At 39.2% G+C, this 24,697-nt stretch overlaps 1 protein-coding gene across 1 annotated transcript in view; it reads right to left on the bottom strand.

Moving 5' to 3' along the window:
- The window catches only part of PLA2R1 (phospholipase A2 receptor 1), a 117,771-nt gene that overhangs the window by 77,074 nt on the left and 16,000 nt on the right, over positions 1 to 24,697 (bottom strand). Inside the window, exons 2-8 of the mRNA XM_057745706.1 lie at positions 24,046 to 24,429; positions 21,102 to 21,275; positions 10,681 to 10,854; positions 6,606 to 6,719; positions 5,991 to 6,134; positions 2,964 to 3,158; positions 1,517 to 1,674 (exon numbers count right to left, since the gene is read on the bottom strand). Of these exons, the coding sequence (XP_057601689.1) occupies positions 1,517 to 1,674; positions 2,964 to 3,158; positions 5,991 to 6,134; positions 6,606 to 6,719; positions 10,681 to 10,854; positions 21,102 to 21,275; positions 24,046 to 24,429 (1,343 nt within the window). The remainder of the gene's footprint in view (positions 1 to 1,516; positions 1,675 to 2,963; positions 3,159 to 5,990; positions 6,135 to 6,605; positions 6,720 to 10,680; positions 10,855 to 21,101; positions 21,276 to 24,045; positions 24,430 to 24,697) is intronic.

The raw sequence follows: 24,697 nt of genomic DNA on the forward strand, positions 1-24,697 counted from the left end.
TGCTCTGTGAACATGCTAGCTGAAATACCTGTGTGTGTCCAATGAAAAAGGAGAATGTCAATAGGAAATTAAGGTCACCTTAATTACATCAAAACTAATGAACCAATAAAGCATCAAGCACTGTACAATAAACTGTAGTTGCTTTCAACAGAGTTACACCCAAAACAAACATTTGGAGAGGTCATTGTTCCCCCTCAAGTGTGACTCTGAGACACTGCCTGAGCACTATCATTGTAACTGCATGTATTTGTGACAACCTAGAAAGACAAAACAATGAAATGTGTCATAAAAGTAAGTGCTTAACATTTCCCGTGTTTGGTTGGCACAATCACTTTGTCAAGCTACATAAGTAGCATTTAATAAAATGCTTTTTGGAGGAACTTGATATGGTATCCTGGTGTCTTAAAAGAGTGAGCACACCTATCAAATCCCAACAACCTCCTAAAACTTCGCCAGTGAGTTCAGTAGCTATCTGATCAAAGAGATTAAGTCTATTCTAAACATATTAAAAAAAACACCCTTCAAATGGCTTGGGATTAAACGAATTCTGTATAATCAGAACATAAGGATAAGTGTGATGGTAAGGTCACTGGGACCATCACTTTCATGTGAAGAAAAGAGCAAGATTTTCCATTGATTCACAATTTTCAAAGAGGTTACACACAGTGTTGAAATCCTTTTATGTTAAGAAGATAATGGGGCTTAAAAACCATCACCTTCCAGCATAATTTCCCAACTCCTTTGTTCTTCCCCTCATCTTCACCAGGGTGGTCAATGACACCCCCATCCACTGAAACGGTGGGTGCTCAAGCCAAAAATCTACCTGTCTCTCACCCTCACATCTACTTTAGCAACAATTCCTGTCATCTAGAGGATCCTTGAATCTGTCTTCCTGTCTCCATATTCACTACCTTAACTCAACCACAGGAGGAGCCTCCAAACTGATCTCTCTGCTTCCATTTTCTCTCTCTCCAATCAGTTCTCTATGTAGCTACCACAGTTACTCTTAAAATGTGAATCAGATCATGCCTCCATCTCCTACCCCAGGCCCCATAAGCCTCACATTCTTTCTGCCCCATCTCCTACCATCTCTCACCATTCATACCTCCACACCACCCTGGTCTCCTTTCTGATTATCAAACATGGCAAGCCTTGGCCTGCCTTTGGGCAGCTGCCCCCTGCCTGGAATGTTCTCCTGCCCTTCAAGAGATTTTTTTTCCCCTTCAAGTCCCAGCTTAAATGTTACCTCTTCAAGAGCCTTCCTTGACTGTCCTGTCTGAAGTAGCAGTCCCAACCCAAGTTTCTCACCATCTTGAACCTATGTCTTTAGAGCTATCATCACAACTATTATTATCATGTGTTTTCAGTGTTATAGGTTTTTACTGCCTAGCATGGAAGCCCCATGAGGAGCAAGCATTTTTCCTGTCTTGGTCTCTGCAAGAGCCCAAGTCCCTGGCACAGGTGGCCCTCAATACAAGTCCAGCAAAGTGAGCATTGAACAAATGAATGAACTTACAGATTGCTCTGCTGAGACACATAGCTGGCTTCTATTTGGAAAAATGTGGGGCTCAAGTGTGTGCCAATTAGTAAAGGTGACTGAGGAGCCATTAGACCATTCAAAGGAAACTGGAATTTTATTGCTGTTCAAACCAATCCATGTTTCTGATGCATTTTCTGCAAGAGATAAATGTAAATTACTTACAAGAATCCTAGTATCTGCAAAGGAGATAACACACAGGGGCTATTACCAATAGATATCATTTTGCATGGGATTTCTTCTTTGTTTCTTCATGGGATGAAACCTATTTAAGTTTTGGCATAGAACACCTGCTTAAACCTTCCCCCTCTTCATCTATCCAGATCTGCTCAATACAGGCCTTGTAAGTGAGGCAGAGTGTCAGTGAAAGCCAGTGCAAGGACAAAGCTTAACGTTAGATCACCAGGACTCTAGTTAGTTCATGGTACGGTATGGAAAGTAGATCTGAAAAGTCTTGTTTTTCTTCTACGTCTAAAAAGGAAAACTATGAAGGTCGATCAAATTAAGAAAAAGGCACTTAAAAAATAACTTTTAATGATGTCTAGCTTTACTTTTTTTCTGTTTTGGCCAGGGGAAAAAAGGAGCAGAAACTCTCAGAAGCATTGAATGGGAGAAATGGGGTTGCTGCAGAGGTAAATAAAATAAAGTTTGCCAGTCTGGGTAGGGTGAAAAGACCCTTGATGGCTGAGAGAGTGTCCCAGTGCCCTGCTGAGATTGAGGCAGCCCTGGGATTCTTTCAATCCCAAATGCAAAGGGTGAGGAGCAGTGACAGAGTTTTGCTTTCACTTCAAACTAAAACCTAACATTGAAAAAGAGTAGATGCTGGAGGTTTCTTCCATTAAAAACAGATTGACTCTAACTCAATGATTTCAATGTTTTCCAGGAGAATTTTATGTCCCTATACAACATAGATAAGGGATCTGCTCTGGTGGGTAAAGCCGGGTGGAGTCCTTGGAGCTTGGAACCCCTGAACATGCTACACAGCTTGAATACCACCACACCAGATAAATTACCTATTTTCACTGGCTAAAGTTGTTTAAATCTAATCATTTTAAGGAATTTCGTTTTGTGCTCGGATTACATGGGCATAGCACACTACTGCTATCTAGTGCCCATTATACTAAATTACAAGTTCAGGTTTTTTAAATTAGAAGTTTCAGGAAATAACCTTTCCCTCTTAAAAACAAAAAACAAAAAACCCAAAACATTGAATATATCTGGCATATGTGAGATGTTACAAAGTTTCTGATTATGCATTTTGTAAAAACTCAATGAATTGGCATTCCTGTACATTATTTGAAAATTTCAGATACATGTGCCACGAAGACTCACTTTTAAATAGCTTAATTTCTTTTCAACTCCACTAATAAAGAGAGTTACTACATTATATTTCATACCTCTTAAACCACAGACACTTGGCACTCACCATCTCCAAGGAGGGTTACAAGAAACTCCACTTCTGCTAACGAAGTTATGTCTATTAATGTGCTGTTATTGGACTGGCAAGAATGCAAAGCTTCATTCCAGGTCTTTTTTTCTTTCTGAAGTTTATAGCAATTACGATTGTGGGGATTCCAGCCAGGCTCACAGTGGGTAGCATAATATTTCCAAGCATCATTTTCTTTTTGAACCAACAACAAAAAAAAAGTCACTTTCCGCCATTGTTTAATGTTACTTATTACCCCCAATATAAATCACCATTAATATATGATCACTTTTTAAATTTGAAAAACAGAAGCATATGATACAATAACATATAAATCACAGCATTCTAGATCTTCAGACTGGAGAAGGATCCCATCGCTACTCTCGATCTAGGACCTAATGGATCTCAGTGCTTCATTTTCCAGATGAGCTATCTAAGGCACACAGAGGTTAAGGAGACTTGATGAAGTTCATACAACAAAAGCAAGAGGGTTAGATGTAAATTTAGCAGTTAGAGCTATCCATTAAAAAAAAATCTTATTATGGAACACAATTTAAATTGTTTTTTAAAGGATTTTATATGTAGTATTAGGTGAAGTGGGGTAGATATTTATTCTCGGCTGAAAAGAATCTGAAATTCTGGCCACGTCCTCTAGAGCAGGGATAATAGCTTTTATTTTGGGGGTCAGTCTGAGCGCCTCGGATGTCCCTCTGGGTTCATGTGGACTCTGGGATCGACTTACAGGAAAATAATGCCATGTTGCTTTGACACTGTCAGGGAAGGCAGTTGTGTGCATGCCAATTTTGGATTTTCTCTTCCAGAAGCTTGCCCCCAGCCTGATGACAGCATTTTTACTTTATTTTTTAACCACAACTGGATGCCTCCCTTAAGCACTAATTAAGTTAGAAACTACTTCACTGCTAATTTGGGAAACATTCTTTTAAAATTGCTTCTAGGACTCTGACAGAGATTAGAATCACAGTGGAAGAATGTTAGAATGTTTAGATAGATAATAACCTAAAAACAGTCACAGAACCACTTTAAAAAATGAACCCTAAACTTCTACCTACTCTAAAGGTAAGATAAAAAGTTGAAAGAGGAATTTCTCTGATTGACGCCAGGGTGGAGACAAACAAGGAGCCTGGGGACCCTGGAAACACAGTTTGAAGACCCTGGACTAGATCATCAAAAGTATTTGCTGAACTTGAAACAATAGCAAACAGTTCAAACAAACTTAGCTTAACTGCCCTCATTTCTGGTCTTCTGACCTCAGGTAATAGATCAAGAGAGCAAGTAAAATAGAAGAAAAGAAGGATTGCAGGAGGCCGTGCAGGAGGGCATAAGAAAAAAAAAGTGACGACGCAAGAAATTAAGGCAGGAAAATGAAAGGAAAAGAGGGAGGGACAGGGCAATAACAGTGATAGCAGTGTCAGCACATTCTCAACATGATGAAAAAATCTCTACGTAAAAAACGATGAGATGCTTCTTCTCCCCGCCCCCGTATTCTATTATACAGCATCCTTAGGCTTAGCTACTTTAAAGGAAAATAAAAGTTAACGCTTAATTGTAAGAGGGTATGGGAAAAAGGGAACCCTCCTACACTGTTGGTGGGCATGTAAATTGGTGCAGCCACTGTGGAGAACAGTATGCAGGCTCCTTAAAAAACTAAAAATAGAGCTGCCATATGATTCAGCAGTTCCACGCCTGGACATGTATCCAGAAAAGGTGAAAACTCTAATCCAAAGAGATACATGCACCCCAGTGTTAATAGCAGCACTATTTACAATTGCCAAGACATGGAAACAACCTAAATGTCCATCGACAGAGGAATGGATAAAAAAGATGTGGTACATATTGATGTATACAATGGGATACTACTCAGCCATAAGAAAGAATGAAATAATGTCATTTGCAGCAACATGAATGGACCTGGAGATGATCATACAAGCGAATTAAATCAGACAAAGACAAATATCATATGATATCACTTATATGTGGAATCTAAAAAAATGATACATATGAACTTATTTACAAAACAGAAATAGACTTACAGACCCTGAAAAACTTATGATTACCAAAGGGGAAAATGGGGAGGGATAAATTAGAAGTTTTGGATTAACGGATACACACTACTGCTTGTAAAACAGATAAACTGCAAGGACCTACTGTATAGCACAGGGAACTACATTTAGTACCTTGTCATACCTATAATGGAAAAGAATCTGAAAAAGAATATATATACATATATATGTATATATAAAACTTAATCACTTTGCTGTACACCTGAAATTAACACAACATTGTAAATCAACTATACTTTAATTTAAAAAACCTTAATTGTAAGGGATAATATTTTAAGACGATAATTCAGATTATTATTTTAAATGTAGAGTTTTTTCTAATTATGCTGGTAACGATTCTTTAAAAATGGTTATGTTTCTATCTCTACTTCCTGAGTTAAGACATTAATTCCAATAGAAACTAAAAAGAGGTAATAGATCTTGAGAACAGAAATAACTGGCTTCAGGTACTAGATTGTAATTATGCGGTATTTAAGTCTTAAGTACACTTAAAAGTTTTCATTATTTTGAGGAAGAAGTATTACTAATGAGAGATATAGAGTGTGATAGTTGATTAATTAAGTAGAGAATTTTATAAAGCCATTTTCTAATTTATATATTTAATTTCTAGGGTAACCATAAATAAAACTCAACTAGAATAGAAAAGGAAGCATATCTTGTTTTTCTAAGGCAGAATGAATAAGAATGCAAATTTTTTAAAAAGAGAGGGAGGAAATGTTTTCTGTACTTGAGTTATTTTGCTTTAGTTTTTAGTAAAATCCTAAATACATTTGTTAAATTCATGGTGCCGTTGGAATAACAGATCTTATCTCATTACATATTTTTATCTGCATAAAAACTAGCCTTAGCTAATTTTAAATGATAAATTATTAGCAAAAATAGAGGAATTTGAATATATTGAGAGGACAAGTAAGCAACTCATAAAAACAACTTTAAAAACACTTACCAATGACTTCGTGATCAGTGTGATTTAGATATTTTTTACAAAGGTAAGGCAAGGTAGACTCACAATCCCGACTTCTCCAGGCATTTGGCATAAATGCATTAAATGTTCCACAGTGATATTCAACAAATGGCTCAAAACTTATTTCTGAAAATACAATGTGTGTGTACTTAATGTTAGAAGCAAAGCAGTTAGTTAAATATGTATTGAAAGGTAGTTTTAGCATCAAGGAGACAGCCCTTCTCTTTGGCCTATGCCTTAAATCCTATGAGATATTATATTTGTGATTTTGCAACTGAAGTCCAGGCATGACAATGAAATGATTTTCTAAAGACAGCGGTAGCTGATTTTATTGTTTTAAGGTAGAGAGATATTTTGCAATCTGTTGTTATTTTTAAACAACTGACTAGGATCTTGCTTGGACCCAAATCCTCCCACATCCTTGGCTAAATGGCTTACCTACTTGGCCTCCATTTTTGTGTTTGGAAAAGCATGCCTTATAGATTCAACCAGGCTTTAAAAATGTTTATAAACCACTTTCACAATGACATGTCGTATATATACGTGGCTGTGGTGTGATGCCACCTGTCAAAGGTAAACAAAACGCTGTGTAGGTACCTGGGTTCCAGTTCATATAGTTGAGTGGTGTTCCATCAGACCACTGCCAACCAGCGTTTTCATCCAGCTGATTCAGACCTATCCACACTTCCACTGCCTCACTGCCCAAGTGCTCTGAAAAAGAAATACGGAGTTTCCAAAAAAAAAAAAAGAATGTTATACCTCTTTCTTGTTTTCCTGTTCCTGGAGCATGGAATCATAAATTAACTCTGTCAATGACAGAAAAGGGTTTAAATGCTAGTAAGCCCCACCCTGGTGCTTCAGAGTAAAAACGCCAGCCTGAGAAACATGGCAGTCTCCCATAGGCTTGCTGACAGCAGCTGTGACGTGCTTAATCTCAGCATCCAGAAATGCTGCCTCTCATTGGTCATTAACCCATCCAATGTTCCTGGTTATAAATCTGAGACCACCTGACTCATGTGAGCTCACGCACGTGAGGGTTTCACAGGGTGAGGGAGGAAGTGCCCAGGGCCACTCCTAGAAAGTGCCCTTGTCTTCCTTTTTTTGCCAAGTGTGTCTGGTGGCCTCAGTCTGGAGGCTCAGGACTCAATTACACTGAGCTCAGGCTGCCTCAGGCCCTGAGCGAGAGGAATAGGAAGAAATGCTAGTAAATCTCTATAACAGGTATGTGTGTGTATAGATGTAACTTTTGCACTTAATATTCTTGAAATATCTCACAGTTAAAAAATTGAACAATTTAGAGGATCTTTTCTTTAAGGATCTGGCAGGGAAGAGGAAAGCAGATTAAGTGTTATTAGTGTCAGGAGGCAAGTCCTCAAATTTAAGGTAAGCTAAGGCAAGCAGGCAGAGGGCTGTCCAGCTGGGGAGCCAGTGGGAGTTGTCTGGCCAAGAGGAGAGCTTCATTCAGACCAGAGCATCCCAAGGTATCAATGGCAGGTTGGGGCCATGAGCAGTGCAAAGGCTTCTTCAGCTTGGGGTGGGAGACGGTTTTCTGCAGGCCCCTTCTCCTAACCACTGTGCCACGGCTCCTCGTGTTTTAATTCAATGCCGTTTTTGTTATAAATGCTGTATAGAAATGTGCACTGACATGCTTGTGTAGAGAACTGTGCTTATCAAAATTGTAGAATTAGGGGAAATTTTTCTTTGGCATTTCTTTTTGTGCACCTGAACTTTAAAAATTATTCTAGAATAAACATGTGCCCCTGGGGCTATCAAATTTGGGAAAAACAGTGTCAAAGACTAGTGAAAGTAACTAATTTTGTGACACTTTCAAATGTTGCCATTTAATCTTTTTTAATCTGTAAAGGAGAGCACTGATCCCTTATGATTCGTCTGCTTCAGAACCCAATTTATTCTGAGCCAGATGCAAGGGCCCTGCCTGAGACTGAGACCCTGACAGACAGGAGTTATAAATAGGGTGACTGCATGTCCCAGTTTGCCTGGAAAATTCATGGCTCATGCTGGTAGCTCCAGAATAAGTATTGATGGCAGCCCCTTTAACCCTCAAAAGGGTCTCAGTCTGGATGATCGATTGTACGGTCATCCAGGTTGGAAAGATGAGTGCGTTCACATTGCAAGCCTGCAGCTCCTTCTGTGATTGGGCATTTCAATACAACAGTGGAAAACTGGAAGAACCTAAACCTTTAAGGAAAGAGAAAAAAGTGCTTTATAATTTTGAGATCCCTGAAATCACTGGACAGAAACAGCATAACATTCATGGGCCCTGCCCTTCCAAGTTTCTGTGGCATAAACACAAGTCTCTTCCTAATGTCTGTTTGATTAGTCCTTCCAACAGCAACATTGATTAAATCATCTAACTGATATCATCATGGCAGGAGGCAGAATGGAAGATGGATTGACAAGACGGAGAAATTTCCACATTTCATATCGGGGTAAGTACCAAGTGATGCTTCCAAATAACCTACTTAACATATTTAAGTATTAATTATTCTTATCTTAGAGTTATTTTGAATACCCTTTGTGTAACTGTTTTAACAATACATATAAAAATCATTGTATAATTTATGATCTTTCAGAAGTATAAAAATAGTCTATGTAGCTTTACAAGTAAATTGGCTCACAATTCTATAATAATAAATTCAACAAATTCCTTTGGCTATTTCTTGACATTTGTGGCAGCTTAGATAATTCCTTATACCATAGTTAATGTTCATCAGCGATGAACAAGAAATAGTAGACCATTCTCATCTTTAAAAAATACCTTGGTCAGAACAAGCTTTCATCTTTATGAATAGACTTCCGTTTTCCTAAACAACCCCTCAAATCTAATTATAAGATTGTGGTATTTAAATCAAAGTCTCTGACATATCTCATTCCTTTAATCTTTATTCAAGTTTGGCGAGTAAGTCCAAACCCTCTTATTAGAGATCCCTGCAGTCAAAATAGATAACAGTTGTAATTCATAGATGGTGCACAAAATTTCCTATAAATACTGTTACAGACTAAAAATGGTATCGGAAATGGGTGTTTTCCTGCACTATGACTCACTCAGATTAGTTTCAATGATAATTTCGCACCTTTGCATGTCTGTGGGGAAAGGGGCTGATATATGCTGTTCATGCATTTGTTACAACCCTTCTAGAAGTTATTAATGACTTTCAAAAGCCTTAAAATGTGCTTCCTTTTCCACCCAGTGAATCCACTTCTACTAACTTAGAGAGGAATAATCAGGGATCTATGCACAAAGGTATGTGAGGGATGGTTTTCAACAGCAACAAATAGGTAAATAAAAACAAAATAAAGAATTTTATCCACCCATCCCTATCTAATATTTGGAGATTAGCTAAGTATATTATCTCTAACCTGTATCACTATGTAACCATTAACAACTATGATGTAGATCTATACTTATGGACAGATGTTCATTATATGCAGGTAAATTACATAAGCATGTTACTAAACTGTGCATATAGTTGCTATCAGGTGGTTAACACACACTGAGTGTTTCTTTTGTGTGCCAGGCACTTTTCTAAAACTTCACCTGTACTATAACATGTGATCTGCACTACCAAAAGGTAGGCCTTGTTATTATTTCCGTTTGATAGAGAGGGGAAGTTGAGACACAGAGAGGTTAAGTTACTTACCTCTTTAGCCCTGTTAGTAAGTGATGGAGGTGGGATTCAAACCCATGCAGGTGACTCTTTGGTCCCTGTTCCTAATCTCTGTGCAACAACTGCCTCATGTTTTTATTCAATATCATTTTTCATAGATACTACAGATGTACGCATGCATTTATATTTTTTTTTTTCAGAAAAAATATGGATATCTCTGGATTGTGGAACTATGAGAGATTTTTCTTTTGTTTTTCTTTCTGTATACTTGAACTTTTAAAATTATCCTAGAATAATTTTATTATTATTATTCTAGAACAAACATGTGCAATATAATTTGGAAAAAATTGTCAGAAACTTTTAATGAAAGTGACTAATTTTGTGACACTTTCAAATGTTTCCAAAAGATTTTTAAATGCTGTATGTACACATCTACAAACACACTTAATCTATAAAGTAGTAAGAAGAGAGTTTAGGTGAGAGGTGAAATATAAGACCCAGCTCATTAGCACTCTTTTGACAGTTTATGTTATTATTTTATAGCATTAGTTAACACGTGTGTGCTTTTGCTTTTCCAATTAAATTTTAAGTTCTTTGGCATCCACAGGAAAGCCTGTTACATACCTGCACACAGTAACTGATAGGTAAGATTTTGTTTAATTAGTAAACAGCTTAATTATTTATAAATGGAAATGGAATGGCTAAGATCTCCAGCAAAGCAGGAATTCAGACTTAAGTTTAGAAGTCTCCCTATCCACTTGTTAGAGCTGCAAATTCTCCTGGGTCCCTTGCTGTGGCCTCAACTTCTCTTTTCCAAGGGGGAGAAGGGGGAGAAAATAAGAGAGACATGGCCAGGTGTCAGATGAAATGGCCCAGGGTTCAGGTCAAAATTCTGAGTGTGAGTTTGGACCATGTTAATAAAAGAAAAATATTTTCCAAGGGACTTTTTTGTTCCCAGAAGGTATCTTAGCATACATAGATATAACTGTAAATAACAATCGTTTTAATTGCACCGACATCAATGTACATCATCCACTACTTACTCCTTACGAAATTTTCTTCAGTCTCATCTGCAATACTTAATAAAGCACCTCCTTGCATCTGGCATGAAGAGTGTGCCTCACTCCAGGAGAGGGAGGAAAGCAGGTTGAATTGGTAGCAAATGTGTGAATTGACATCCTTCTCCCAGACAGCATCACAACCCACCTCTGTAGATGCTGAAAACAAAAGCCATTAAAACATTATAATCTTATTTTATCTATACAAGGATATACTTCTAAGATTGAATTTGAATGGCATGATTCCAACTTGCAACTCCTAAAACTTCAGAGCCCTTATCCGTCCTTGATTAGATCTTTATGATGAAATCTGCATTGTTTTCCCATTGCCATTTATGGTAAAACTTTTTCAAGATTTAAAGGAAGTTCAAGAAATTATCAATAAAGAAGCTCTGACCCTTTCTGGGAAGATGATAGTAGCCATTTTTTTTTAATTAAAAAAAATTTTTAAGGTCTTTGTAGTAGCCATTTTTAAGAGAAGGAAATATAAGTGAAGTATTTGTGAAAATAACATCTGACATTCTTTAAGAGGAGTCAGTTAGAACTTTATACTGAAAGCTGTGTGAATGGACATATTTATTTGAGATAGATGCAAATGTTGTTTCAAAAAGCTTTTCCCAGCAAATACCAAAATGCTAGATGGAATAAAAGGGATACAGTTGAAACATGAGACTAAAATGAACACAAGTTTGCAAATAAACATTGAGAACAGGAACACTGATATTTAGTTTAAAAAAGTTCTTTCAGCCAAAAGGAGGAGAAGCAAAATCTGTTTGCAAAACATTGGTCAAGGATTGCGTAGTTTGCTTGAAAGTAAATTTAATAAAGTATGAAATGTGGGTCTGAAATCTGAAGTTTAATGAAATAACGGAAAATGAAGACATACCTTGGGTGCTTTTGCTGACATTTTAAATCAAACCCCAAGGTGAACCTAAGCAGCCAAAATAATTACCTGAAATCACACTCAGCCAAAGAATGTCAGAATGTGGACAGTGGGGACCACACTACAGCAGGAGTGTAACTGATAGTCAGGCAATCTGCTAAAATCCGGAACAACCTTTCCCGAAGTGCAATCCACAGAGTATTACAACTTCAAGAGTCCCCATGAGAAGCTGGGACATAGTACATATGTAGCCTCCCCTGGGAGATTCATAGTGAACAATCACATATTAAAGGCTCTGAGAAATGCTCTAGTAAAGAAACAGCTTAATTTTAATTCAGTATACTTCCAACCTATTTGACAATGAAATCTTTGTTTTCTTTTTCCCACAGTACTTAGTTAGATGGCTTCCTTGGGAATCTGGGAAGTTTGTTTTCATGTCTGGTTGCAATGTGCCTTCCCCAGAACTGAGTTAGTTAACAAGAAGTTAGTGTATAAATCTAAGGTTGGCTACAGTTTCCTGACTGACACATGTACTCATAGAAGGATCCAAGACTGAAGGAGGATCTATCACCAAGAAGACAAATCTATCACCAAGGAAAACTGCAAGAAAGGAAGAGAAAGGAAGGAGGACATTTTCAGTAATCATCTTGCCCTGGTGGCTGAAATTTCCCCATTGAGTTTGAATCCTCAGAGACCATCTTCAGTGAAAAAACTATGCCATCCATGCGATGGACCACACACTAAACATTATCAGACATCAATTCAGTCCCGTTCATCGCGTGTGAGAGCTGAGGCCATGAGAGAGGAGCAAGGGGAGTGTTTACAATTTCAACGTGCATAAAAATCACTCAGCCAGCTTCTAAAAAACTGCAAGTTCCTGGTTCTCAGTCTCAGATTATGAGTTGGTAGTGGGGTGGAATTCAGAAACTTGCATTTCAAACCTTGTTCTGATTCTAAGACAGATGGTCCACAAAGCAAACACCAGGAAACACTGGTTTGATAGAAAATATTTGAAGCACTTCCCAATGAGAGCAGGTATAAGTAGCCTTTGGCTGTTAGAGGATAGGAGAATCAGAAGGGGAGACTGGGGGAGAATGCCAAAAGGAGAGATCTAGATATAGGGTAACTGCCTCTCATCTACTGCCTTGGGGAAAGATTTGATAAGTCCTAATTATAAGCCTCCATGGTAAGCCATGTCATGATAAGAAAAGGTCCGGAGGACACTTCTATTTGTCTTATTCCCATTTTTGCCAAGTGTTGGTCCTGCCCTTTCAATAGGATGTGGATTGAGCTACGGAAACACAGCCTTTTGCAGAAACCTGCCTGAATTCTATACATTAAACAGTTAAGATGAGAGGTTTGCAGGTGATGCTGTCTGTGCCACAAATTACACAGGCCAGTGTTGTTAGATTTCCATGACTTTGTATTATCTGTGCCAACTCTTAAGGTTAATCAGAAGGAAACTCCTAGTCAAATGTTTGTGACAGCTGCCCATGTTCTGCTAACAAGTCAGTCCATTTGTCATTGAAATTTTTTAACTAAAATATAGGAATTTGTACTTCCATGCAGCCAGACACAAGTCCTCTCTTTGCTTCTGTAGATGGGCTGTGTGTCACTCCATGGATCTGATTTGAAGGTTTTATGGTAACAAGCAGAAGGAAAGTGCCACCCTGGGCCTGGGCACTGTGATGTGTGCTCTTCTGATCTCCCTTCAGGACCAAAGGCTTTCTTTCCCCACCAGACATGTCTCAACAGGAAGCCTTCTTCAGGAACTGCCTTAGCTGAAGAGGCTTTTTGCCCAATGTCACTCTTCCTTCCCAAGGGCAGCCTGCAAACCGTGACCGGTCAGTGCAGGGCTGTAAGATCCCACTCCAGTGTGGGGTCGCCAGCCGTGTGTGACAGTCCTGCACAGTCCTGCTCTCTTCCCTTCCTTTCCGTGTTTATTGATCCCGAGACCACTCCGAAGGAGACCTCCTGCATGTTCCTCTCAGGCTCGGGCTCCGGAGGTCACTATGTAGGACCCCACCTGCCGCAGGCTCCCATCTTGGTTAGGGGCATTTGCATGTGTTTACTCTTAATCCTCTTACTTATTCATCACTAATTTCTGTTCCTAAGCCACTGAAAATGCAAGATTGTAGGCTGGTACACTTAGTTTTTTTTGAAAAATTCTAATCTAGGGGCTACCATCTTATTGTTATATTTCTTTGCATCTTTGGTTGTGTTTATATCATCTCTTCTGTAGCTAAATTCTGAGCTCCTTGAAGGAAGCAACTATGTCCTGTGTATCTTTGTATTGCCTATTATTTGAGGAAAGATTGCCAAAAATCTTCTGCATATAGATAGGTGATTTTTTCCCTTTCAAAACGCACCTCTCTTCTAATGAACTGAAGTATATTCATGTCAACACTGATTTTATTATAGATTATGACTGAGATGCAGCCATTTCTTCTTCTCTGTTAATATGGCTTTTTTGTCTTCCCTAAGGATACAGCTTTGTCATTGTCCCAAGTGTACTCTTTCTTGCTACTCTAAAAAATGATTGAATTAAAAAAAAAAACTCATACTATTAGAGCAACTCCAAGCTACGAAGTTTCTGTTTTTTTCTCTCTTTGGTCTTTCGTACTCAGCAAATAGTTATTGCATATTTGCTCCCTGCAAATTGTTTTGTTGGTAAATCTCATGTAAAAGGGATACCAAACCAAGTCAGGACTTCCTGCTGTTCATCCCCAATGCCTTACGTGCGCCTTGGTAGCCCTGATCACAGTTGAAATTAAATAATGCATTATGTGATTGCTTATTGATTGCCTGTTTTTCCTGATAAAATTAAGTATCAGAAAAGCAGGTACCATGTTCCATCTTTTTCATGTTATTCCTCAAGCTTGCCCATCAGCATTTAAAGGCCGTCGGGTAAAGACTCTGCTATCAAAGGAAGCTTAGAAGTGGTGGCCACAAAGGAAAGAGGAACACTAGTAGGTGTGGGTCCCAGAAGCCCAAGGAAAGAGACGGTGTCAGTTTGTAACATGTTGTTGAATCTTTCAGTAAGATGAGGACTGAGTCCATCAGTGACTTCATGGAGCGCATTTCAACAGAGGAACCCAGTCACCTGCTTGCTCCGTGCCTGCGTCCATCAGACGAGCGCTGCCAAGAAAAATCATCCGATTGATTCATTATCAATCACGCCCTATAATTCCTGGAAGTATTACCAGTTTTCTCTAATCGGCTTGCTCTCCCAGCAGCCACAGTGCTCATTTCACCCCTTTCGTGTTGTCCAAACTTCTCACCCTTTCTTCCCCCTCTTCAGAGAAAGTCCACAGCCACTCGACTAGTTTCTCCTCATTTTCCCCATCACTTAATCCATCAACCTTCTTAGACCTGAACTATCCTCTCCCTCTTCCCTCCTATGGAGAAGTTGTCTTGACATCTGTAAAAGGCCAGTCTGTCCATCTACGATCTGGACCCTACTTTCTTCTGCCTTTTGAGAGACCATATATAATATTTCCAAGAATCATCCATGTTGTAGCACGTACCAGTACCTCATTTCTTTAATATTGCCCAATAATATCCCATTATTTGGGTATACTACATGTTATTTATGCATTCATCAGTAGAGAGACATTTGGGTTGTTTCTATTTTTTGGCTATTATAAATAACATTGCTATAAGCATTTCTGTACAGGTTTTCGTGTGGGTTTATACAATATTTTCATTTCTCCTGGATATATGCCTGGGGGTAGAATTGCAGAGTCATATGCTAAAGCAATATTTACCCTTTTAAGGAACTGACAGACTGTTTTCCAAAGCATTTATATCCTTTTACAATCCTTCCAGCAGTGGATGAGAGTTCCAATTTCTCTATATCTTTATCAGCACTTGTCTGTCTTTTTGATCGTAGCCATTCTGCAGGATGTAAAGTGATGTCTCTGTGGTTTTTGTTTGAATTTTCCTGATGGCTAATGACACTAAGCATCTTTTCATGTGTTCATTGGCCATTTGTAAATCTTCTTTGGAGAAATGTCTATTCAGACACTTTACCCATTTTTAAATTGGGATTTTTGTCTTTTTATTATTGAGTTGTAAGAGTTCTTTATATTTTCCGGATGCAGGTCCCTTATTAGATATCTGATTTACAAATATTTTATGCCATCTTGTGGGTTGTCTTTTCACTTTGATTGTGTTTTTTGAAACAAAAATTTTTAACTTTGATGAAGTTGAACTTACATGTTTTTTTCTTTTGTTGCTTGCATTTTGGTGTCATGTTTAAGAATTCATTACCATATTCAAGATCGTCAAGCTTTACCCCAGTGTATTCTTCTAAGAGTTTTATAGTTTTATCTCTTCCATATAAGTTTTTAAAAAATCTATTTTGAGTTACTTTTTTTTTATAAGGTGAGAGATAGGAGTTCAATTTTAATCTTTTGAATGTGAATATCCAGTTTCCCTGTACCATTTTTTGAAAAGACTATTCTTTTCCCATTGAATTGTCTCGGCATCCTTGTTGAAAATCAATTAATCATGTGGTCTCTTAATTTTATTCCATTTTGACAGTAGCACATTGTCTTGATTACTGTAGCTTTGCATAAGTTTTGAAATTGAGACGTGTAGATCCTCCAACTTTGTTCTTCCTTTTCATGATTATTTTGGCTCTTCTGGGTCCTTTGAATTTCCACATGAGTTTTAGGATGTGCCTGTCAATTTCCGCAAAGGAGTCAGCTAGGATTTTGATAGAGATTTCTTAGTAGTGCCATCTTAGCAATATTAAGTCTTCTGATCACATGCACCTGGGATGTCTTTCCATTTATTTAGTTTTCATTAATTTCTTTCAACAATATTTTGTAGTTTTTAGATATAAGTTTTTCATGTCTTAAATTTTTCCTAAGTATTTTATTCTGTTGGATGTTACAATAAATGGATTTGTTTTCTCTTGTTTTGTTTTTATTTGTTTTCTTAATTTAATTTCTGGATTGTTCATTGCTACCATATTGAAGTACAATTGATTTTGTATATTGATCATGTATCCTGTGAATGAGTTTATTAGTTGTAGTAGTTTGTTAGTGGATTCTTAAGAATATTATGTATATAAGATCATGTCATCTGCAAATAGAGATAGTTTTACATTCCCCTTTCCAATCTGGATGGCTTTAATTTTCTTGCTTACTTGCCCAGGCTAGAACCTCCAGTACAATGTTGAATAAAGGTGGTGAGAGTGGACAGTCTGTCTTATTCCTGATCTTAGGAGAAAGCATCTCATCTTCCATCATTAAGTATGTTGGCTGTGGGTTTTTCAGAGATGTCTTTTATCAGGTTGAGAAAATTCCCTTCTGTTTTTAGTTTAGTTTAGTTTTTTTTTCTCATGAAGGGATGTTAAATTTTGCCAAATGTTCTTCTGCAACTATTGAGATAATCATGTGTTTTTGTCCTTTCTTCTATTGACATGGGTATTACATTAACTGATTATCAGATTTTAAACCAATCTTACATCTTGGGATAAGTTCCAGTTGGTCACGGTGTACAATCCTTTTCATATGTTGTTGGATTCTGTTTACTAGTATTTTGTTGAGGATTTTTGCATCTATATTCATAAAAGATACTGGTCTGTAGTTTTTTTTCTCGTGATGTCTTCGGTTTCAGTTCCATGGTAATACTGGCCTCATAAAATGAATTGGGAAGTGTTCCTTCCTCTTCTATTGTTCCATTTACTCATTAACCCCCTCAATCGGGCACCAGAGTATATCTTGTCAAGGCCATCAATGACCTCCATGTTGCCAGATCCAGCAAACACTTAGTTTTAGATCTTGTCAAGTCAGGCTGTTCAGCAGCATTCACTTGAATGTGAACTTCGCTTGGGCAGGCACCGTGACTTTCATCTTCCACGTGTGCGGTTATAATTGCAGCTGCCAGCTGAGTGCTTGGTGCATAGCAGGGGTTCCATACATATTTGTGGAAATGAGTGGATGAATGAATAGTTTGTAGAAATGGAGGTCGGGCATGCATCTTCATAGAAGCCATGAAAAGATAGTGCTCTGAGGAATGAAAGCAAGGTGAAGGGGTGTAGACAAATTTTTTGAGAAGTCTGTCTATGCAGGGGATGAGAGAGATAGATGTTTTCAGGAGGCTGAAGAGGGGATGAAAGAGGTGAATTATTTTTTAAGACGTTATTTTAAGACAACTGCTAAAGAGAAGGATCCAATATCCATCTATATTAGAATAGGAATGTGCATTGGAATCATCTAGAAGGCTTGTTAAAACACAGATTGCAGGGGCTGTGCTTCTAGAATGTCTGATACAGGCATCGTGGGTGTGGCTGGTAATTTGCATGTATAGCAAATTTCTAGCATTCACAGGGAATGCTGATGCTGCTGGAACAGGGACCACACTTTGAGAAACACCGAGATAAAAGTTGGAGAAGATTGGATGGGAGGCTCCAGAGTTCAGGTGGAGAGATTCACCCTAGGTAGGAGGAGGACCACCATTGTACAGGAAGGAGGGAAAAAAGATGGGTGCAGACCCAGGTAGGCTTAAGGGCTTGGGAGCAGGAAGTTGTCAAAAATTCCCCTCTGATTGATCCTGTTTTCTTTGAGAGGTAGGAATTGAGATCATCTCTTAAGAGGAAAGGAGAATATAGGACAGGGTTAGAAGTCAGAGGAGAGTAGAGAGGTTTGCATGGCCCTTGTGGGGAGTGAGAGAGCAGCATGGTAAGGAGATGTAAGAATACTGCTGATCAAGCTGAGGTTGTCAGTCAAACATCTATACTGGTACCAATCTGCTCTGTTACATCATTCAAGTTACTGATAAAAGTTGTATCAGGTAAATGAGATTCCAGGGCAATCAGATCATCTCAGAGGTTGGTATCCTAAAAATATCTCAAACTAACTAAGCCTGACTCCCTAGCTGTGTAAGACACAATTAGGATGGATGTAGCATGGCCCCAAATTGCCTCTAAACAAACCCAGAGAGATTCCTCTATATCATCCTTGTTCCTGAAGATCTATAGTGACATGTTTTATCATATCCCTCCCTGCTAGTGTGTTTTTAATGTGTTTATTAGCACTAAATTTAAATTTTGCTTACTTAAAATTCACTTTTTTTTTTATTTAAAATTCACTTTTTTTTAAAAAGGCATCATTCTGCATTGAGATACTAAAAAATTTCCATGTAAGAAAGATGAGATACTAATCTTTGCTTTAATCTACTTACTCCTCTCTGTACTGTCCACTTTTTGACCCCATGGAAAGAGAGATCAGCTTGCTCAGATTCCAGTCTCAGGCACATCATTTTGGGTTATGTTGGCCACCAGGAACCAAAAGTAACAAGAAAGGAAGAAAACGAACTGTAATTTAACACTGTGCAAATAAACATGCTCTCCGCTGGTTGTGGTAAAGGTCAGGAGAGTTAGAATCTGGCAAGCTGTCAAGCAGAAGACGCTTCTGAACTGTAGGAAGCTCAACAAATAGATAGTCTGGGGAGCGAAAAGCCCTGGGCACCACTGAACCCAGGCTTCCACCTGGGAAACCATAATTGACTAAAAGTGACTGAGGATGGTGACAGCACTCTTCGAAGAATCTCAAGGAGAATACTGTAGTTTAAAAAATACCCCTCAGTATAAGGGCCATGTGAAATACATGTTAATTTTATTAGTATTGGTTTATTAACTTTTAATAATGACATCTATTGGAGATGGAAATGAAAAGAGAAGATGATGTAAATACTGTGACATCTGACTCAAGAATCCAAGGAGTATAGGGATTACATGCGCATATACCCCCGTATAGACATTCAGATTCAGATAGAGAAGGCTGATGATCTGACAGTTAATAAATGATGAAATACTTTCATGCTGGTTGGTGAAGAGCTGCTGTCCTGAGCACCTCAAGTGCCCTTTGCTGCCCCAGCATCCCCTCACATTACAGCAGATAAGGGGTTAGTACCAGCAGTGGGCCTCCGAGACTCCTAACCTCCACATTAAAGTCTCCACTTGGATTGACAAATAGCCCATAGCAGATTGGTTGCTAAATGTCTTTATATCACCCCTGTATATAGAGGTATGTTGTGTAGAATTACCTGCATATCATGAATCGTCTGATGAAGAATTTTCTGCCACGAGATCACCTGGGCCACTTGTCAAAAACACAAATGTTCATTGTGTCTCCGGGGCTGGGTGAGGATACACATTTTAAACTATCCCCCAGGTGATTCTAGAGTATCATATCAAATATAGTCTGCATTTCTAGGCATGGAGCACATCTGTCTGCCCTGTTTTCCATCTAGAGGCCAAGTTCTTTGAAAAGAGGGTCCTAAGCCCTAACACTATGTTTAGCTTAGTGCAGTTGACAGATAATAAGGAGGAAGGTTCATTGATTCAAAAAGCACATACTGAAAGGATAAGTTAGGCCTGATGATATGATGATGATGGTGGTGGTAACCCTGGTGAGTACCAGGTACTATGACAAGTGGCTTAGATGTATCATCTAATTGGATCCTCTCAGTAAGCCTAATAGGTACTGCTATTATCTCCATTTTATGATGAGGAAGCTGAGACTCAGGATCTCATTGCTGGGGGGAAGCAGGACTCCAACCTTAGTCTTTCCAGTTTCAAAGCCTACACTCTTTCTTATTCACTAAGCTGCACGGGCTCTTAGATTAGAAAACAATTCTACAGGCAACTTATAAATCAGATTCCTTGGAGTTAATCTCTTCAATTTCTTTTTGTTTCAATTTCTTTGTGGCGTTTTGTTAAATGTGTGGAGGGAAGGTAGGCATGGAAGGTGAAGAGATTTCTGCCTTGCAGAAAACAAGGTGAAGAAAATTGAATATAGAAAGCAGAAAGTATATATAAATATTCCCCAATACTTAAGAACCACTGGAAACCTTTAAGCCAAATGAAAATACAACAAAACAATAAAGTACTGACTGATAAAAAAAATTCCGAACATGGTAGCTATCATTGGACCTTGAAAATCAGGTTAAGAAGAGAAAAAGATTTTGAGGTTATAGCTAGAAATCGAGTAATAAGGAAAGGGAATCAAGACAAGAACTCATTGTCGAGAAATAATGAGGGCAACTGTGATTTTAAAAAGATCATCAAGGGCCAGCTGATACCTGGACTTGACAATGGGCAAGACAAGCAGTCAGGACATGGAGAAGTTAAGGCAGCTCATAAGGGGGAGTGGATTGCAAGGATAACTGAGCTTTATATACATTCAGGTTTGTTTTGAAGTATCCTGCCTGGAAGCTGGGATTAATGAGATCACAGAGTGTTATAATTTTTGATTCCGATTAAAGCATCCTTAAGTACTGAGCTTAATGAGGAATGGCTAATTAACATCTTTTGAACTTAAGGGAAAAAAGGAATATACATCAGAATTCTCTTTTCAAGGCAAAAACAAACACAAAATCAAAATCTGGGTAAATGGAATCAGAGAGCTTATTCAGACTTCAATAGTTCAATCTCAGTGCTTTTCTTTAGATACAATAACTTTCTAATCATCCCTCATGACATATGGGGAAGACTAGATTTTATTCTTACTAGGATCTGGGCAAAATCCCCACTTCTCATCTCTTTCGTATCGGCTGGTCGTGGCACACCACAGTAAGTTGTCTTCCCGCCCTTCCCGGATGCATTCATGATGCCACTGCTGGTTATACTGGAAGGGAAACATGCACGGTATCCCGTGGGCATTCCCTTTGATTGTATACATATCTAGGAGAAAGAAAAGGACAAAGTCAAACACATAGTATGTCAGCTTCATCTTTGGAAACTGTCCTAGAGTGCATGCATTTTTATCGACTAAAAACCTACACCGGGCAAGGCTCTCGCTTTACCACAGTAAACCCTCTGGACCTCAATGTCTAGTGTATGGAAAAGTGCAAGGCTGAGTGCTGTGTTCAGGGGAAAGGCTGATAAATGGTTTGTTTGTACGTTTATCTCCTTGTTTATTCACTGTGGTGCACTGCTACAGTAGAACACATATTTGTGAATGGATGAGAAAAAAACTTTTATTATTATTATTTTTATGTAACTATAGTTGATTTACAATATTGTGTTAGTTTCAGGTATACAGCTTCAGATTCTTTTCCATTATTGGTTATTACAAGATGTTGTATATAGTAGGAGATTTCACTTTAAAATATCTTCCAGTCCCCAAATACATCAGCCATCAGCACCTGAATCTCAAGGTTCACGGGCATTTAGCAATTTATTCGTTCAGCCTGTATCTGTTGAGCATTTAATGTGTCCGGCACTGGGTATATGATGTCACAGTGAACAAACAAGTAAAAGTTCCCTTTCACATGAGCTTCTACTCTAGTAGGGAGAAAAAAAGAGGAAGCAAATATACAAGTAAACATGCAATTTCAGGTAGTGATAAGTGCCATGAAGAAAAGCAAAATAAGGTAAGAACAGAATGACTGTGTGTGTGTGTGTGTGTGTGAGTGAAGGGGTGGGGGTGCTCTTTCTGATCAAGTGGTCAGTGAAGGTCTCTTTGAATAAGCACTGGGAGAAGAGAGGTTTAAGTCTTTGGAAAAGAGTTGCTGTGGCAGAAGGAACAGCAAGCACAAGGGACCTGCGACAAGAACTGCGTGGAGTGAACGGGGAAGAGTGGGGCGGCTCCGTGGGAAGTGCACCCAGGGAGGCACTAGAGCATCGGCTCACAGAGGCCCGGCTCTGCCGCATCATGGGCTCTGGCCTTTACCCCGAAGGCGGCGGGACGTCCTCAGTGGGTTCTGAATGGGAAAGTCGCATGATCAGAGTTTTAAATACTCACGGGGTACAGTGTGGCAAACAGAACACACACAGAGAGGGCCCGGTGGACGCCCCGCCGGAGGCCCCTGCAGTGGTCTAGGAGAGGGGTGGCCGTGCTGAGTGGCCTACGGGCTGCCTCCTCAGAGTGTTTCAATGACTGGTCCTCCTTGGCCTTAAGCAGGGAACAACAACTTTTCATGACTCAACTGGGGCTTTCTATAGTGAGGGGATCAGGGCCACCCTCAACTAAGCCAGTAGGTCCTGAAGCAAAAGGGCTGGCTGTGGAGATTCCGCCCCCTCCCACAATTGCTGGGGGGCTAACCTGAGCTCACCCCACGTCACCAGCCCTAGAGGCTGGGGCTATACAGGAACTACGGGTATTCCAGGACACATCCTCTCGTTTACATCCTCTGCCTTTTACTCATTCTTCCCTTGCGTGCATTGTGAGTGTAGGTATTTGGGTAAAATGTTAACCTAAGACAAAGCGCCAGGTTCTTCCTTAGCACTGTAGATTGTTCAGAGTGCTGGTGTGCAGCACTTGCCTAATTGTAGTGAGTCCTGAAAATGGCTTGCTCTTGGCTCTGTCTCTCTTTACTCATTTCCTGGAGGTACAGGAGAAAGCCTTGCCTTAGATCTTAGGAGCTCCTTGCTTTGCTTCCTAGACTTCTTAGAAATAGAAGCTCTTATTAAGGCATAATTCTATAGGGCACCAGAAGGGCAGGGACCACACCAGTCTTGCTGGCCTTTGTACATCAGATGCCCAGCAAAGAAACAGTCAGTGTTCAATGAATGTGTGGTGGACGGTGAATGCGTGGATGAAAGAATGAAGACAGCTACAAAACAAAACCTGACAAATAGGTTTGAGGTTTCAGAATTTCAGAACTAAGCTGCTTTCTTTCTCTATTTTTCTTTTTTTGTTTAAAAATGCCAAATGTCATAGAACTATGGAAAATGAAACACCTCCCCCATATGCCACCAAAACCATGCTTTCCTATTCGCTGGCACACACCAAATAACCCCTGACAATAGTCTGCTTGTATATGCCTTGTAACATGGGACTTCCCTGGTGGTCCAGTGGTTAAGACTTCGCCTTCTAATGCAGGGGGTCCCTGGTCAGGGAGCTAAGATCCCACATGCTTCGGAGCCATAAAACCAAAGCATAAAACAGAAGCAATATTGTAACAAATTCAGTAAAGACTTTTAAAATGGTCCACATCAAAAAATATTAAAATAAAATAAAATAAATGCCTTGTAATATGACCACCACACGGATGCCAGCCAGGCCTTAGGAGGCACTTATGTGCCCTGCAGACAGGCTCCATACATGGGACAAAGTTTCTACAATAAAAGAAATATTGACAGAAGAGGCTACTTTCATCCTGACAAGTCTTTAACTTTAAAAATCTTTTCCTTCTACTTTTATTTTTCTGTCTCCTTCATCCTCTTGTTCTTTCTTCTTTCCATTGATTCCCAAAGTTATTTATGTGTTGCCTTCTCTAGTACCTTTAAATGTGAAGTTCTGCTTCTTTAGCAGAATTTAGGAAGTCCACGCCAAGACTCCAGTAATCCTTTTACAATGAGCGAGTAAGCACCTAAAATGTGTTTAGCAGAAGTCCCTTGAGGTTCTAGGTACTGTATACTGCTTTCATACATTTAACAAATCTTTACTTATGGGCAAACTTTCTAAACACACCATTTCATGCGTATTTTGGTTGAAATTATTTTTTACCTTTGTGCAGATATTCACAGATGCCTCCACCGCCTGACATATAGGAAACCCACTTATGAAGATATTTCCATGAGGCCACAAGCGTGTTGTCGTGCTTCACCTGGACCATGTACTGGAGTGGACCAATGACCATCTTCCTATTGCAGCGCCACTTCAAGGACACGTGGGTGGAATCACACTCATATATGCTCAGTGGCTGCTCCGGATTAGACACGTTCAGGCCCAGACAGCCTCTGCCTCCGATGTTAAAGAGATGGTGGTTTGAAACCCATTTCCACAGCATGTACTTGTTGGGTGGTTTGCAGTTCTCCAGGGTCAGTGTAGATTTGCCAGCTTGAATGCATTTCTCAAGGTTCTCACTTTGGATAATGAAGATTCCTTTATCTGAAACAGCAAAATAGAAGATAGGGTCTAGAATCTTCATGTATAATTAACTAGTGTCGGGAGGACCCCAACGTGCATGTCTGAGCTGTGATATGTCACACTGACGGCAATCTCAAACAGATCTGAAGTTGATGGGCGGGGTCCACCACAAGGGCTTGATTTGCGCAAAATAAAAGAGTTTCTTGGGAAACATAAAGGACTTATTGGAGCCAATAGGAAACCTCTGATCTAAGACTGCATTGGCCCTCCAGTAAAAAGGGATGCTTGT

Source organism: Hippopotamus amphibius, chromosome 8, assembly GCF_030028045.1.
Source record: "Hippopotamus amphibius kiboko isolate mHipAmp2 chromosome 8, mHipAmp2.hap2, whole genome shotgun sequence".
Lineage (NCBI taxonomy): Eukaryota > Metazoa > Chordata > Mammalia > Artiodactyla > Hippopotamidae > Hippopotamus > Hippopotamus amphibius.